This window comes from Xenopus tropicalis, chromosome 4 (assembly GCF_000004195.4).
Source record: "Xenopus tropicalis strain Nigerian chromosome 4, UCB_Xtro_10.0, whole genome shotgun sequence".
NCBI classification, from domain to species: domain Eukaryota; kingdom Metazoa; phylum Chordata; class Amphibia; order Anura; family Pipidae; genus Xenopus; species Xenopus tropicalis.
In genome coordinates, this window is record NC_030680.2 from 32,463,243 (window position 1) to 32,480,602 (window position 17,360).

A 17,360-nucleotide genomic window follows, 5' to 3' on the forward strand; every position below is an offset into this window, starting at 1 on the left:
AGCATACTGCCCAATAGTCCTCCTATTGTTTAGTAAAAACGCCACACTTTTGGCTCACCTAATCAAATATTTACTCACTCACACTTAATTCACATTTTCTAGAACAGGCAGCCATCTCTAAAAAGGTATTCTTCCTTCCTTTCCCTCCTTGCTTCATACTGCACATGTGTTTCATTCCCTCCCCCCTCCCCTCTGCCAGATCCGCTTCTGATTGGCTGGTGGGCATGTGTAGCTCAGAACAGGAGACAGGATCAAGTTACACACATGTGCATTGTTACTGGAGGCTGCAGCCTACAGGAAGGGGAGAGAGATTTCAGTGATGTCACTGTAGGCTTCACACTGCTGTAGGCTGCCAGCACCATATCTCAGAGAAGCAAGCAGGGATCTGGGAATTTAGATATGCAGTAAGTACGTAAAAAGAATGCCTTTAGACTTACTTTTAATTTATATTAACCTTTCCTTGTCCTTTAAGACCTCATTGCCAAGTCTAAAGCAGAAGAGGGCACTTTTGAGTATTCTATTGAACCCTTGCTAGTTACACCTGAATAGCTCAAGGTACACTGGCCAATAGAGGCAGCTGATTCATTCAAATAAAAATCCAGTTGGCCAAGTACTGCCCCCTACAGGGGTGTACGTGTGGTCAAAACCTCTGTGCCATATGAGAACAAGTCCATTCTAGGGGCTGATTGCAGATAGTTTCTATTTACCCCATGCTTGCCTAGGTGTTGCCCCTGCATTCACCCTACAGTTCAGCGGCTCCCTGGCTGCCATGCTGCAGTGCCTGTAGGTTTTTGGATTGCCGTGTTTAATAGGCAGTGCCTTTAGGTTTTTGGTTGCCGTGTTTAATAGGTATTTCTCCATGCCTGCTAATGTACTTGTCCATGTATTGCTTTCCAGGTCAGAAGAAGAGCAGATCAATAATATCATGGACAAGCTTTTCGTCCTGTTTGGAGTGGAAATCCTTAAGAAAATACCTGGTCGAGTTTCCACAGATGTGGATGCCCGGTGTGTACCATGCTGTTCCTCTGTGCTGCTTTTTCCTGGATTTTATCAATATTAAAACTTAGTTTGGGTTATTTTTGTGTATAGTTGTATGTGAAATACAAGAAGGTACAAGTTAAGAGTTTCTGCAGACATTCTGTATAGGCAAATTCACATTATGACAAAGATCTATAGTATCCCCTGTACAAGGTCAGGACATGTTAAAGCTGGAGACTTACTCCCAACTGTTCATGTGTCTGACTTTATACCGCTTCACTTTGGCCAGGAGACCGACTCCTTGTTTTTTGGAAGGGGATTATAGCACAATAGGAGGGCTGGGAGTTGAAGAAAGAATGTGACCAGCCAGCTCAAGACCGCAGCAGTCATGGCACACTAGATGTGCCCTATTGAAATGGTGGTTACAAATAACGTAGGTAATAAATGCAGAATCTACAGGGAAAAAGTTGGACTTTTGGTTGCATGCATTGTACGCCATAAACTGAACCATCATTTGCAGATGTTAATTGCTTAGCAAGCCAGTGGTTTGAAATCTATAACCATACAGGGGGCAATATTCCCTGCTGACTCAGTGAGCAGGTCAATTGCCTGTGTATAGGATCAAATGATGGCCCCCCAAATTATATCTGGTCAGGCTGGAAAATGCTACCAGGTGAGGACTGAATAAGGCCATAGATGCAGACTTACACTGATGGGCTGTACAGGCACCACATGTGATCGGATCCTTGGCTGGACTAGCCAACTAGCTGTACATTTTGTTTGTATCCTGCATTTTCACTGGATCAGATTTCTAAAAGTAGAAGCAAAATATTGGGTGGGCAGCCCCCAGTGAATATAAGCACCTATCTGATACCCCAGGCTGGTTCCCCTGGTCGCTAAAATCTGACTGCCCTGGGCACCTGTGTAGGGGCACAATATTGTCATGTTCTTATTCTTTCAGGATCTTCTCTGTTCCGGGTGCACAGGCTCAGTAGCAGCAGTGATGCTACAGGGGGCCAGGCCTTGTTTCGGAGGCATGGAGGGGCCCGACACATAGCAACTGCAAGCCCTATCCAACTACTCCTCCATTCCCCACAACTTGCTTTGGGACAGGAGAGTGCCCAGAGAGGGGGATATTCTCTACAGCTATAGTTAAAGCAGACATTGCAGTCTGGGCCCCCCTGTCCCCTGGTGACCACAGTCTGCTTTCTCTATAGTTATGCCATTGCTCAGTAAAGTGAAAAAGGGTACGTAGAAGCTAAAAGCTGGCTTTTTGCCGGTCTGTGGTGCTCTTACAGAAGTACGCTGGGCCGGTGCACATTTCAGCAACCAGGAGTACTGGCCTGGGGTGTCAGGCAGCCCCCAGTAATTTTTAATTGCTTATCTAACATTTAGCACCCCCAGTGATTTATAGAGCTTTAATGTTAATTCCTACTTCCTATCAGTCGGACAAAATGTCTCTGTACATTGATTCCAGCTGTACTTTGCTCCAGTCCAGAGATCAGCTGAGCTGAACATGGCTATCCCAGCAGTACCAGAGAGCAGTTCTATATATTTTTGTGCTGCTGTTTGTGATCCTGACATCCTTTTGTTTGCACAGGCTATCTTTCGATAAAGATGGAATGGTGAAGCGTGCAAAGCGCCTTATAGCTCTCTACAAGGAAGCTGGAATTGATAAAGAGAGGATCCTGATCAAGCTTTCTTCAACATGGGAGGGAATCCAAGCTGGCAAGTAAGAAAACCATTTGGAATTGACATTTGGAATTTCTAATTGCTGTAGTCCTTTGTAATTAAATGCCCTTTGCCTTTCTCAAAGGAGTGTAGGGCAGGGGTGCAAAGTGCAAAAAAATTGCACCCTGTCCTGCACATCTCTGAGTTTCCACAGGCCTTTGCCCCCCATAGTGCAGTGCTGCCTGTGTTTGAGGTAAGGGGAAGCAAATAGGCATACCCCCACCATCCCCTAACTTATGCAGCCCACAATGTACTGCCTGGCAACAGTTACCAGTTGTGATTTAGTTTTGATTGTTCTAGTGCATCATTTGGAGATTCTCTATATGTTCTCTGAGAAATACAGTTTATTCTTTACAAGACTAAATGATGCAAGTAACCTGTTTTCCATGGCGCCTCCTGCAGGATTCTTGAGGAAGAATATGGCATTCACTGCAACATGACCCTGCTGTTCTCCTTTGCCCAGGCAGTGGCATGTGCTGAGGCTGGCGTTACACTCTTTTCCCCATTCGTGGGTAGGATACTGGACTGGCATGTAGCAAACTCTGATAAGAAGAGCTACGAGCCTTCAGAAGATCCAGGTATTTACCCAGTGTTTCTAACATTACAATAAAAATTTGCTTTAAACTTCAGTAAACTTTTAGGATCCAAGATTGCTTTGTCTGTATTACTGCCTGGTTTGTAGTCACAACAGTTTACTTATCCTGTGTGCCATAAGCCTCTATAAGAGACTGTCATTGGAATAAACCTAGAATCTTTCAGGTTTCAGAAAGATATGATAAAATATTTTTAAATAAAAGCTCCAGTTAAATGTTCTAGTTTAAAACCCTACCAGAGAATGAGAGCAAACAATGTGATTTTTCTTTAGGTGTAAAAAGTGTTGCCAAAATCTACAACTACTACAAAAAATTTGGCTACAAAACCATTGTGATGGGGGCATCCTTTAGGAACACCGGCGAAATCAAAGCTCTGACTGGATGTGATTATCTCACCATCTCCCCCAAACTGCTCGGTGAGCTGGCCAAAGACAGCAGCAAACTCACCCCAGTGCTTACAGTCAAAGAGGGTAAGTTTGATCCCTTTGCTCCTTCTCTGCAATCACAGAATGATTGCATGGAAATAGCGCTGTTACAGTGAAATAGCCTAAAGGGTTTCTGTGCAACATGTCACTAAGTACTTCTGTGGATCTATAAGGGCAGTAAGGTTCTGTGAGCTGGTCTCCCATGTGAAAGGGAATTTGTGCGCAAGCACGGATATAATTATGTACAAGACTTAGATACGTTATAAAGTGGCACAGAGAGTAACCAAATGTGTAGCACTAATAAAATACAACTGTCCCACAAACTATGCTTCTAACAGAAATTGCAAGCCAATGTGGGTCTCTTAGCAATGGGTATGTTTTTTTTTTTTTGAGTGCCATTATTGTCATTATTTCACATTTAGTTATGTATTGTATTGATTTGTAGCCCAGGCAAGTAACCTAGAGAAAGTGCACTTGGGAGGAAAAAGATTTCCGGTGGCTGCACAACGAACACCAAATGGCAGTGGAGAAACTGTCCAATGGGATCAGGAAATTTGCCATTGATGCTATTAAGTTGGAGAAGATGTTAAAGGTCAGTAATGAACTGTGTATTTATGTTTTTGTATTTGTTTTTTTCTACAAAGTTGCTGCCAAGGCTCCTTACCCACTGCAGTATTTGCCAGTTTCATTGAATCTGTCTGGAAGGTTACAAGGAGAATACGTTCTAATGAGCCATTTCATCTTGGCATAGAGTGCAACCATGACCAAGTGTTAATGCACAATGGCTTCCTGCTTGGCACCTCTAACAGAAAGTCTTTGTGCCAGAGACTCTAATTTAATTTGCTGCTGTTCCAAGGAATTAAAGCAAACATGCATACAGTTCAACCAATCTCAGGCCTGCATGTTCCTGAGCCTATCCCTCCCTGAGCTTATGGCTTTCCTGATGTTGGTGATGGGAATTGGCTCTGACTTTCCACTTCACCTGTTTTATTGTTGAAAATGACTTTACATTTGCAAAAGTGTTCTGCCAAAGAAAACCACACGCAGGGTGGGAAGGCACTTAAGTCTCCTGCTTTATCCGATATAATGTAAATGTACATTTACTGCATTTAAATGAAGGCACATACAAATAATGTAAAGGGGAACACAAGAAGCAGCACAGTAATTATGTATTATACAGACGGGGCAGACACTGGACAATTTCAAAGAAATTTCAGAGATACAATTCCCGCTCCTGTGTGACATTGCTAGGTTAGAGGGTTACTGCAGTGACCAGAAGGAGGTTGATTTATATGAGATTACTCAGGGCTACAAGATAATCCCACCACTTCTGTTTTCAAATAGTGGATTTTCAAAAACATGTTAGTATAATCTGTTTGAAAAGACTGCTAATTTCTATACAGCTATGATTTTCCCTCACAAATGGATGATAATATACCCTACTTTGGAAATCCAGTATTTCTAAACAAGGCAGGGTTCTCTGAATTCATAGCAAATGTATCAGAGGGGATTTCCAAGTGTCCATGACTTTGATTGGTCCAACCTAATATTGGGGTACTAATGTCCAGGCATCTCTGTACTTGGTACCGCTGCATTAGCAAAATCCTCTGAAGCTATATCCATATAGTAGATGAATGCATATGTATGTATGGTGGCACTAGGCTTTTGACTGGTCCAAATTTCCACATTAAAGCTCACTCACTAATGTCTTCAAGGTACATCTGCTCACTGACGGGGACACAGACCATAGATTAGAGGATTTCAGTCCAACTGGCCTTTTGATTTAAAACCACAAACTGTAGCATGTAGGGAACTAGTAGCTGTGCATTCAGTGTTGGAGATGTGCCGGTTGGACATTTATATCTATGGGATGACTGTGAATGGAACCAGACTTTCAGTTTCACTTATTGTGCCATTTAGTTTCATAGGGATGCCATGGGAAGATGTAGAAATGAAACGATTTCCCCTATATAATTAAATATGTCTATTATCTCTCCACAGGAACGCCTCTGCAGTGTAGAAAATGGGAAATAAGGTGATTCCACCCAATACTGACCAGATCATTCGTCACCTTTACCGACCAGTCCTTTTTATTACATTAACATTTATTTATAAAGCGCCAACATATTCCGCAGCGCTGTACAATATGTGGGTTACATACATTGGACATACAGAGTAACATATAAAGCAATCAGTAACCGATACAAGAGGTGAAGAGGGCCCTGCCCAAAAGAGCTTACAATCTACAAGGAGAAAGGGTTGAGACACAAGGTGTGGGACCATTGGAGCCCTTTATTTCTGCTCACTGGCTTTAATGTTTTTATCTACAATATGAAAATATTCAATCTAAACCCTGTTACTGTACATTTTTCTTTTTGTACATGTTCTTTTGATGCGCTGAATAAAGCCAGCGCTTACTAAAAAGAACTGACCTGTTATTTTGTAAAACTGCTCATTGGTTGTTGCCGTTAGGTTGGGGGCCCCATGTGAATAAGATTAGATATCATACACTGCATTGTGATATTTGGCTTTTCAGCCTGTCCCTCTTTGATGTCCCCCACAAGTCAGAAATGGGCATTGCCCCACAAAGCTCCATCTGCAAGGAGCTACTGTCTGGCTGCTGTGTTCCCCTGTGTGTTATATGGGTGCAGCATTGGAAGAATATCCCACCTGACCCTAGTCATTGGTGTAGAAGGCAAGAGGTGGCATCTAATAAAACTTGAATGGAGTAACTGGGATTTAGCACCTTGTAGGTGGATAAATGAGAAGACTGTGCAGCAGCAGGATTGCCCAATGCTATGGCATGTATTCAATAGAACAGTGGGAATGATTGCTTGGAATTTGTATAAATGGATCCCTTATGCTAACACGTTTAGAAAGGGGAACACTTCAGCTTCTGTGACATTGTTTCAGGTGTCAGAATCAGTTGTGCAGGCAATTTAAATTGCCAGATATTTTAATACATATGGCAAATAAAACATACAAAAAAACCTTATAACCAGTGGAAATATTGTAAAGCTGATCAGGATTACACTTTTAATATGCAGAAGCTCACATTTTATTACATTTTCCTGCTCATTGCTTATTTTTTCCATTTATTTTTAACCTTATTCATTCTACTGCAAGTCTTAAATACATCAGGGACAGGTTTAGTCTCAACAATGGAGAAGAACTGAGAATTCTTATCCACATTTCCACAGAACTATTTACTGTCTTCTGCCATTCTGTGTCTCCTTGTACCCCCTACTTATTCACCCTTCACCCGCATGCGCACCCATTTAAACTCTGATACGGAGCAGTGGGGAGGAATCCCCATTGCTCCGTATGGGAGAAAATTTCACAATTTCATTGTGGCGGGGCGGCATGCCGCCCCTGCATTTTTGCTGCCCTAGGCCCGGGCCTTTGTGGCCTCTCCACAAATCCGGGCCTGAAGCCGGGAGGGATGGACATGTTTTTTTTGTTTGTTTTTTTTCAGCCTTAGTTACCATGTTTCTATGTTAAAAATGGAAATAGGCATTTTTTTTTTACCTGTTCTTCAGTGTTTTTCCCACAGCATCGGCTTTCAAAAGGGTTACACACACACGTCCAAATAGTTGTTTAATAATCGGGTAATGAGGTATCTAAAATGGGAGAGGAGATGGCGTCACATTTGACATTTGTTGTTAAAACAGCATTAACATGTGATTCTTAGGCTAAGGGTACATAAGGCCTACGGAAGCAGGGGCACAAATCCCAACACAAACTCCTTCCCGTGTCTCCCCAAAGGTTTCACTGTTCTGCTGCTTCTCTATCTACAAGTACCACTCATATCCATAGAGCTGCCCTGACAGAATTTTTGAGTCACATACAACTCCCTGCACCTTTATCTTGTGTAACTTGCATATACATATATTAGGACCTATATCTTGACCATATTACGCAAGTAATATGTGAAATAAAGACATTTTGTTGTTTTAAGCCTAAACCTTACCAAACATATATATTTTTTTACCATGCAACAGAATGTTTGGAGACAAGTGCAAGTGCACTTTCTTTAATATATTTATATATATATTTTATAAATATACTTGTGCGCTTTTTACTCATATTTATCATTCCAATTAGGAGTCCCTGTGGTGGTTTTTATTCATACTTACTATTCCTACTAGGACTCCTTGTGGTGATTTTGGGGATTTTTTTAAGATTTTTTTTTTTTTAATTTTCACTGCTATAGCTGTATGACTGGGACTATACATTTTACACATTGGGTTAATTTATGCTAAATAAAGGTGTGCACTGATTGGATATTGTTTATATTTAAGCATGCACCTCGCTTCCTTTCACTATCCTGATGACGGTCCCGTGGGTATTGAAACGCGTAGATTATTATGTCTGAATAAAGGACTTGATTTGGATATGTTTATGCCATGAGTGCTTTCTAAGGATTGGATATATATATATTATACATACATATATGTATTGAAAGGAGCCTCTCTGTATTACTGTAATGTGGTACCTCCAGCTTCTTATGAACTTGGAGTCACAGTAGTCCCTAAGAGTAAAGTTAAAATGGTACTGGAGCTGGAGGGCTGCAGGTTGGCTTTTCTATAAACTCCCTGACTTCCCTTCTATATACACATAAACCAGGTACATGGTGGTGCTGATGGCAATTCTTTCACCAGAGGCACTTTTCTGAAAAGGGCAACACTGCTGAGTTTATTATTGTGTTATTTATATAGCGCATAGCAACAACACATTCACGCTTCACTTTACAGACATTAATAAATACGAAGATGATATTCTTAGAAGCAATATTTTTATTTGTATAATTATATACATAATGTGAGCAGAACAAACAAGTTATATATGAAATAGTGCCTATTGGAGTAGGAAAAGTGGGTGGCACTAGGCAGGTGGGGTACAGGCTTCTTTCTTCACACGGACTCCAGTGAGTGTTTGGTACAATGTTCAGTATATGATCCATGATCTTCATTACAGAATAAGATTTCCTTTGACTGTTGCCACGCTGTCTCATATCTGAAAAACAGAATCACAGAATGGGATTTACATCTAAAGGGCAACTAAACTTATGTGTTGATTATAAATAAATAAGCAGTCAGATGAATCATTCAGCATTGTAGATGATTTTATTATAGACTTCATAATTAATTCTGCAAATTAACCAGTTACTCACGTGGGGGTACAAATGGTGTGCAAAAAACAAATCTAACATAAGGAATGCTCATTAACCGCCAACAGTAAGAGCCCCATGTTTACTATTTGAGTCTTTCAGTGCCCTGTACTCTTTCATAATGCCCATTTGAGGCAAAATGATTTTCATAGGATAGAATGCCTGTGCAAAAAAACCCCATGGTACATCCTTCATTCTGTTTAGGAATAAACCTACTTTTCATACCTTGGCGTGGATAAACATGGTAACCATCTTTAATATCTTCAATATCTTCTTCTCTGGATCTCCCAAGGTGGCAACTGCAACCTTACCAGAAAGCAAATACACACAATGTGAGGTAGTGCCAACTATTGGTTTGTTTCCTAACTTGGTGCCAGGTTTTACTTTCCTGTTTGTCACTTAAGGGAATCCCAAACCACAGGGAGTCTTGGCCTGCTCTTCTATAACAGCCACCTTTGGCTTTGGGCCTAAATCTCAGCTGCTCGGGTGCTAACAGGTCTTACCATATGAGAATCCAGAGACTCCCATGGGACAGGCAAGGGTGCCAAATGTCAATTATAGAGAAGGAGTCAGTAATTACAGAATGCATTGTGGGGCAAACTGAACCAAACACTTAGTTATCTGTTCAAATAGAGCAGCTATTTAAAACCAGGCAGGATGTTACAGTGTCAGCCGTTGTGATAAAAATACAGTTTGTTTCTCACCTTGCTTCTAGATCTTACTTGCCTGTTATACAGGTGAAGTTTTGGAATATGTTACAAACCATGAGCAGACTATTCCTACATTAGCCTACTCAGTCAGAACTTATTAAGGTGGGTCACCTGATCGTCACTTTATATGAATAGACTTCTTATATGGGTATGGACTGGCCCTCCACCCTCCCCATCCATTCCGTCTACTTATTTGATGTTCATTGAGAATCCTCTGAATGCCTCTTGCAGCTCTGATGGAATCCTTACAGCAGGCGGTGTCAGTGCTGGAGCTTGGCATTCAGGGTTCTCGCGGCTCTCCAGGTGGTCTTGGTTGTCCAGTTCAAACGGAGGCCTTATTCTTTGGTGTAATAGATGGTCCCAGTTCATACCCTGAAAGATAGGTGATATTTCATAATAAGTATCTAGTCAAAAAACTAGAATTGTTGGAAAAAAAAGTTAAAATGCATTTTGAGGCTCTGGCAATATTCATTAGTGCTTTTTTTGTCTGTAAATCAAAATAAATAGAATAGAAACCTACTCTGAAGAAGAGGTGCTCTTTCACCATTTTGGCACCAGCCTCACCCGAACCGAGGCGATGTTCTGGATCTTTCTGGATCTTCGATATTCTAGATCTCTGATCTTCATGAATGGAATTCTTCTATAGATATGGACTGGCCCTCCACCCTCCCCATCTATTCCGTCTACTTATTTGATGTTCATTGAGAATCCTCTGAATGCCTCTTGCAAGCTCTGATGGAATCCTTACAGCAGGCGGTGTCAGTGCCGGAGCTTGGCATTCAGGGTTCTCTTGGCTCTCCAGGTGGTCTTGGTTGTCCAGTTCAAACGGAGGCCTTATTCTTTGGTGTAATAGATGGTCCCAGTCCATACCCTGAAAGATAGGTGATATTTCATAATAAGTATCTAGTCAAAAAACTAGAATTGTTGGGAAAAAAAGTTAAAATGCATTTTGAGGCTCTGGCAATATTCATTAGTGCTTTTTTTGTCTGTAAATCAAAATAAATAGAATAGAAACCTACTCTGAAGAAGAGGTGCTCTTTCACCATTTTGGCACCAGCCTCACCCGAACCAAGGCGATGTTCTGGATCTTTCTGGATCTTCGATATTCTAGATCTCTGATCTTCATGAATGGAATTCTTCTATAGATATGGACTGGCCCTCCACCCTCCCCATCTATTCCGTCTACTTATTTGATGTTCATTTAGAATCCTCTGAATGCCTCTTGCAGCTCTGATGGAATCCTTACAGCAGGCGGTGTCAGTGCTGGAGCTTGGCATTCAGGGTTCTCGCGGCTCTCCAGGTGGTCTTGGTTGTCTAGTTCAAATGGAGGCCTTATTCTTCGGTGTACTAGATGGTCCCAGTCCATATCCTGAAAGTTAAATGAAAAGGTAATATTTAATGATGAGTATCTGGTCCAAAAACTAGAATTGCTGGAACAAGAAATTATATAATGCATTACGAGGCTATGGCAATATTCATTAGTGCTTTTCTGTTTGTAAATTGAAAGGAATAGAATAGAAACCTACTTTGAAGAAGGGGTGCTCTTTCACCATTTCTGCACCAGCCTCACCCGAACCGAGGCGATATTCTGGATCTTTTTCTAAAAGCTACAAAATATAAAAACAAACATTTTTAAATCATTATTGTTTATGTCTATTTTATTATTCTACTGGGAAAGTATCCACCTAGGAAAGACAAGCAATTTTCCAACCCCATAGAGAAAGTAACCATATGCATATGTAACTGCTTGAATGGACTAATTAAGCTCATATTTAATTTATTAACTGCTTATATGAACCAGAGATTAAGTTCTGTATTTAGATTGAGTACCCGCTGCTCCTGACATTCATAGCCAGACCCTATGGAATAGAAGGGACTCTCTGGGGTAATAATACATATTGTAAAGTTCAGTGAAAGCCTGAAACTGCCACTAAAACACACTAAAGGCCATATGTTATATCATGTTAGTAATAATAATAACTATACAGCATGTATGCCCTTAGTATAAAAAGTGACTAAAGGCACATGATACTAATTTGCTGGGGCCAACTTACGTCTTTTATAAATGCAGAGACATCCTCTGATAGATAGTCTGGTAACTCGATGTTGTCGTAAATGATGCTCTGCATTAGCTCAACCGGGTCTTCGTTGTTGAATGGTAACTGAAAAAGTGAATCATTATTTCTTTAGCGAAACAACATTCTCAAGAGATATGTTTCAATATGAACCCCAATGATTCCCCAATGTAAGTTGATAATATAGGAATTGTGCTTACCTCACACATGAGCATTATATAGGTGGTGATTCCTAGGGCCCACCAGTCAACGGCCATGCCGTATCCATGTTTCAGGAAGATCTCGGGGGCGATGTAAGCTTTTGTGCCGCACATGGTGTTAGTGCGGTCGCTGTATCCAAATCCTTAAACACAAGAAACACTGTGAGGAAACTGCAGATCTGGGGCCCTAATGTAAAGTAATGAGGGACTTTCCTTAACTGCTTCCTTTCAAACTACACAGCCACTCAGATCTGTTTATGACACTTATATATAACACTATATCTAAATATAACAATACCTAATAATCTGATCTTATCCCCTGTATGCCCCAGAATTATAAGCAACACTTACTGTCTTTGCTGAGGCCGAAGTCTACGATCTTAAGGTAGCCATCCCGGTCCAACAGCAAATTCTCAAGCTTTATATCTCTGAATTAAAACCAAGTCAATAGTTTAGTAGTTATACAAAAAGAAATCCTTACAATAACAGCAAGCGAATGATTAACATACTGTTACCAGCTCAATCTGGAAATAAAGATGATTTTATTAATATTAATGCTTACCTATGGACAATGCCAAGGTGGTGTAATGCCTCCAGGCCAAGAACGACACATGCGGTGTAAAACCTGAATAGAGAAAAATAAAATTCAGTTACTTTAAATAATTTTCTTTATTGATATATAAGCTGATGTGTGAGAATTGAGGTGATCATAGTGAGAAGAAAGGCAGTTATCTGTATGATAGGTGTAGCTTTGCGTGTATTATGTTACATTGTAAAAATATATGCTGAGATGATGCTTCACTGAAAGTGCCCCTTAGAGAAACTTATTCCCTCATTCCCATTCTACTTACATGACTTCAGGTTCTTGCAGTTCCACGGATGTTACAATTTCATACATGTCACCTCCAGGGAGATATTCCATCACACAAAATAGGTGAGACTCCGTCTGGAAGGTTCCATGCATCGACACTAGGAACGGGTGTTCGGTAGAACTCACCCTCTGGAGGATTTCCTTCTCTTTGAAGACACTGTGGGTTAAATTATCCCATTATCACCATGTGAGACTCACACAAGGGAACATTACACTTACCCTTTATCCTAATAAACAGACACGGGGCAATACAGCAGGTAATAACCAAATGCAAATAATTTAAAGGAATGTGAGGTCAGACAGATACAAAATATAAAAAGAGAAACCTGTCCTACATATAAAGCTGAATATGAGAAAAGATGACACAAATATGGGCAATATTAATCTTTCCCCTGTTACTGACCTGTCCAAGTTGCCCCTTTTCAAAATCTCCTCTTTTTTCAGGGCCTTGATAGCACATAGTTCTTTGGTGTTTTTGTGCTCGGCTAGGAATACCTGGAGTCAGAAGACAGAAAGTTTAATCACTCTGGGTAAATCAGTAGTAACTAAAACCTAACTGTGCAATGAGTCGCTCACCTTCCCAAATGCTCCTTCTCCCAACACTGGGCCCAGGTTGAAATTTCCAAGTGAGGGAGATCTGGGCTCAACAGGGCTGAAAAATAAAATAAAGTTAATATATGTTTTGTTCATGTTCACAGACAAGATTAATCTAATATACAGTTTATTTGGTGACTTTTCTGTTGTATCCAGTCACCAGAAGGTATTAGCCAGTTACTGATAATACCCTCTAATGACAAGGGAACTATAATAGAATTAAGTGCAAATTATGCAATACTAATATTTTCAAATTTAACCAACTTATAATTCTAAACCAAAAGAAAAGAGAATATATCCCAAATCAGATACCTGATAGATGGTCCTTCAGCACCCTGTATGTTATTGGCAAAATCTGAGCCAAAGTCAGGACTGCAGAGCTGCAAATAAAGGACAAATGAGTATTATGCACAGAATGAACATTGCATGAATTTCATTTGTACCATTAAAAATGAATACTTTGCAAATGCAAACCTTGAAGTAAAGATTTACTCATCTCATTACACTCATTGGTTTTTGTAAAAACATAAAAGGTCTGTAGAATCTACTTACTGGTAATGGAGGACTGGAAGAGGTGGAATTATCATCCTCGGTGTCCTTCTCTGGCTCAGAATCTTGCTCCTGATTGGGAACTATAAGTCCGTTGTTATTGGACATGCCAGCATCACAATCAGGATCTTCTGAATATGCAGAAATGGAACAATAGAGTCTCAAAATTATAATACAGTTTATCATCATTATAAGTACAATATTAGAACTATACTTCATAAAAAAGTGTTAATACTCTCCTATATAAATATATATGTATGCCATTACTAAAAGCAAACATAAATGCCCATATAATCCACATAAATGCACTAAGAATACTAGGGCAGAGAGATATCAGTTATATGCTATATGAGTACAAGGTCAAATTCTCCCCAGTTATGGAGACCCTAAGGTTGATGGCCCAGGTGGCCGGATATAGGGATCAACAATACATTAGATGGACTGTGTTTAATAAATCTGCATGATCAACTCTATCATAAACTACAAGAAGTCAGTGCATGATCCTACTTACCCGATAAAACTGGCAATGCTGGTGGTTCATAGGAATTAGCCCTCACGGAAATGACCACCAGTGCCTCGGATGTATCTACTATACCAGGGACCTCCACCGTGGCATCCTGAATTAAAGCATATTAAGAAACCAACATTAAGCAGGATGTCATCTCAACACTTATATATATCATGTATGAGGTCTTAATATTGGCAAGTTAAATAAAATAACATTAAGCATATAGTCAGACATTGTGTGTATGCATGTATATATAAATGTAACATTTATACAATGTACTTACAAATGAAGGCCAGATGAAATTGGTGGGGCTGGCTGTATCCCTGGTCATAGACTCTGCTGGCTCGGAGCCCTCAGGCTCATGAAAAGGAATGGCCCCTCCGATGTTGTGGGAAGAGCCAGGGTCCTTTTCATTCCCAGCAGGACGTGGAGATTCTACAAGAATTAAAATACAATAGATGTCATTATTATCTAGCGACGGGGTCCTTTAAATTGAAATTGGTTTTCCAGATATCCGGCTCTTACTATAGAAATTAAATAGTGTTTTTTAGTACTGATCACACTTACCTAGGAAAGATGGCTTTGCCGGGTGGTCGGGCAGCTCTAAGGTGGCAGTAAACTGCACCAGAGAGTCATGCACATCACTGATCTCTAGGATCTCCACGTAAGCATTTTCATGCTTTATAGGAATAATTGAGTTCTGTAAAAATGAACACAGTTATAAAAAATTAAAGGACATTCCCTCACACCAGTTAAGATCATGGTTTCTCAAAACCTGTTTGTATCAGTACAATGTGTGTGTGTGGGTAATTATCTGTCTCAGATATGTAAGTAGAGCTCCATATGCCCAGGTGTTTAATTTGGTCCTGGCCCCCATCTGTTTTGCCCTGAACTCCCACACCCCCCTATGCCAGTGCCACCATATTCTTTACCCAGGCCCCTAAGAGAGACAAAAGGGAACACGTGAGCATCCTTACCTCGACTCTACACAGCTTGCAACCCATAACCGTTTCTCCTGTAATAGAGAAGAGAGATTGGTATATTTCACAGCTAATATGGAGGCAACATGAAAGCTACAAAACATGGACATGGCGTGAACATTGTGTTTCCTTTAAATTCTCCTAAATCTATTACCTGCTATTGTGTGTATAGCCAGTGTTGGAATGGGCCTCCTAGGGCCCAATGGGAAACCTAATATCCACGGCTCACACTCACAAATATTAGCTATAGATACTGCTAAATGTTATAAGTTATGTAGGGAATAAGAAAGGGCTGATGGGAAGGGTTCTTGGCTGGAGCCCACCGGGAGCTGCTCTTATACTTTGACAGGTGGGTCCAACCATCTCTATAGCTTGGAGACCAGAAAGGGAATTGGCTGACTTAGGGCATATTTATTATAGTCTGCAAGTCAACCAGTGATGTTTCCCATAGCAATAAATCACATTTTTGCTGTTGTTTTCTAAATTGTAGGTGACAGTTTAAACTCAATTGCTTACACACTAAAATAAATATGCCCCTTTGTGTAGGTGTGTGAGAAAATATACATTATCAGCAGCACCTGTTGCCTTGTAGCTGCTACTGAACTACAACTCCCACCATCATCCAACAGAGTTTGGCAGTTGGCTAAACACCCCCTAAATGAGTATAGATTCTGGCAACTATCACTTCAAAAGGACAGACACAAAAGATCAAACATAAAAGTGATACTGACAGATCCCTACACATTTGTGTTGATATGTTTTAATATTTCCATCCATAAAGCTGCTGCCCAACTGTCATTAACTGCCATCCTGGCTCTTTAGCACTGTCAGTGGCACAGGGAATGTGCAGAAATCTCTGCCTGCTGCTAAATAAATAATGCTACAACATGTGCAATTCCTCCCTATTAATGAATGATAAACATAAAGTTATAATATTTAGCTGAAAAATGTACTTACAGAGAGAGCAGGTAATGAGCTGTGATCTCTAGCAATAACGCTAAACATGTGACAGGAGATAGCCAATCACCTTAGGCTGAAGCAGGCTTAGGGATGGGACAATGCAACTGACTGGTTGAAGACATAGTTTACATCAGTGTTACCCCAAAACCATGTGTCACAGCTGCAGCAGCCAGGCATAGGTTTAGTAATAAACAGTTGGGTTTGTGCCAGGAAAGCTTTTATTGTGATACAGATACATCCCTATAAGATCCATAATAACTGGGGACACACCAAAGCCCAGATACATCCCATGCTCCTGTATTTGTAGGTAGGAGAAGCCAAAGGGAAACTGTCAATATAATTTACAGTGGATTTACAGCTCCCAGAATCCCCAAATAGACTTTTGCTGCAAGCTGAACATTTCTGTCACAGACACACAGATCCAAAGCAAAATATTCTCTCCCCAGTGTTAATACCTAAACATGTGCAAGGAAATGTCTTGTGTGTACCGAATAAGAAATTCATAATATCATTTCACCAAGTTGATATAAATGCTTGATTAAAGTCACATAATGGTCACAGTTATGGCTTCCTCATACAATGCATGTACATATAAAAGGCAAATCTGTGCATAGGATCTATTATCCAGATTGCTTATGACTTTCCATAATGTTGATCACTGTATGTTAAAGAAACATTAAATCCTAAAATAGGTTTCTTTTTTCCACCAATATAGATTCATGCTACTTAGTTACCATCAAGAATAAGTTACTGTTTTATTATTACAGAGAAAAGGGAAATAATTAAAAAATAGAATTACTTGCTTACACAGGACTCTATGGAACATGGCCTGACTATAATTTGGGGCTTCTGGATATCAGGTTTCCAGATAAGGGATCCCATAATTGTATTGTGCAAGTACATATATAGCTTCTGACAGCTAAAAGTGTGAAGTCAAGCTTATGATCTTAATGCTAACCCAGATCAAACCATTCTCAATGCTCCCTACAGGGACAAATGATACCCAGAGCCCTCCC

General features: G+C 40.3%; 1 protein-coding gene and 1 pseudogene across 1 annotated transcript; one reads left to right on the top strand and one right to left on the bottom strand.

Annotated features, from left to right (window-relative positions):
• Positions 1 to 837: 837 nt before the first annotated feature.
• Positions 838 to 5,776, top strand: LOC101733707 (annotated as a pseudogene).
• A 4,909-nt stretch (positions 5,777 to 10,685) lies between these two features.
• LOC101731784 (serine/threonine-protein kinase N1) lies at positions 10,686 to 15,564 on the bottom strand. The gene is made up of 9 exons (XM_031900624.1): positions 13,900 to 15,564; positions 13,660 to 13,727; positions 13,330 to 13,405; positions 13,157 to 13,248; positions 12,734 to 12,910; positions 12,445 to 12,507; positions 12,234 to 12,310; positions 11,883 to 12,025; positions 10,686 to 11,769 (listed from the first exon to the last, which is right to left on the bottom strand). Exons 1-9 carry the CDS (start codon positions 14,113 to 14,115, stop codon positions 11,623 to 11,625), a joined length of 1,059 nt encoding a protein of 352 aa, XP_031756484.1. The 5' UTR covers positions 14,116 to 15,564; the 3' UTR covers positions 10,686 to 11,622.
• Between the last annotated feature and the right edge of the window lie 1,796 nt (positions 15,565 to 17,360).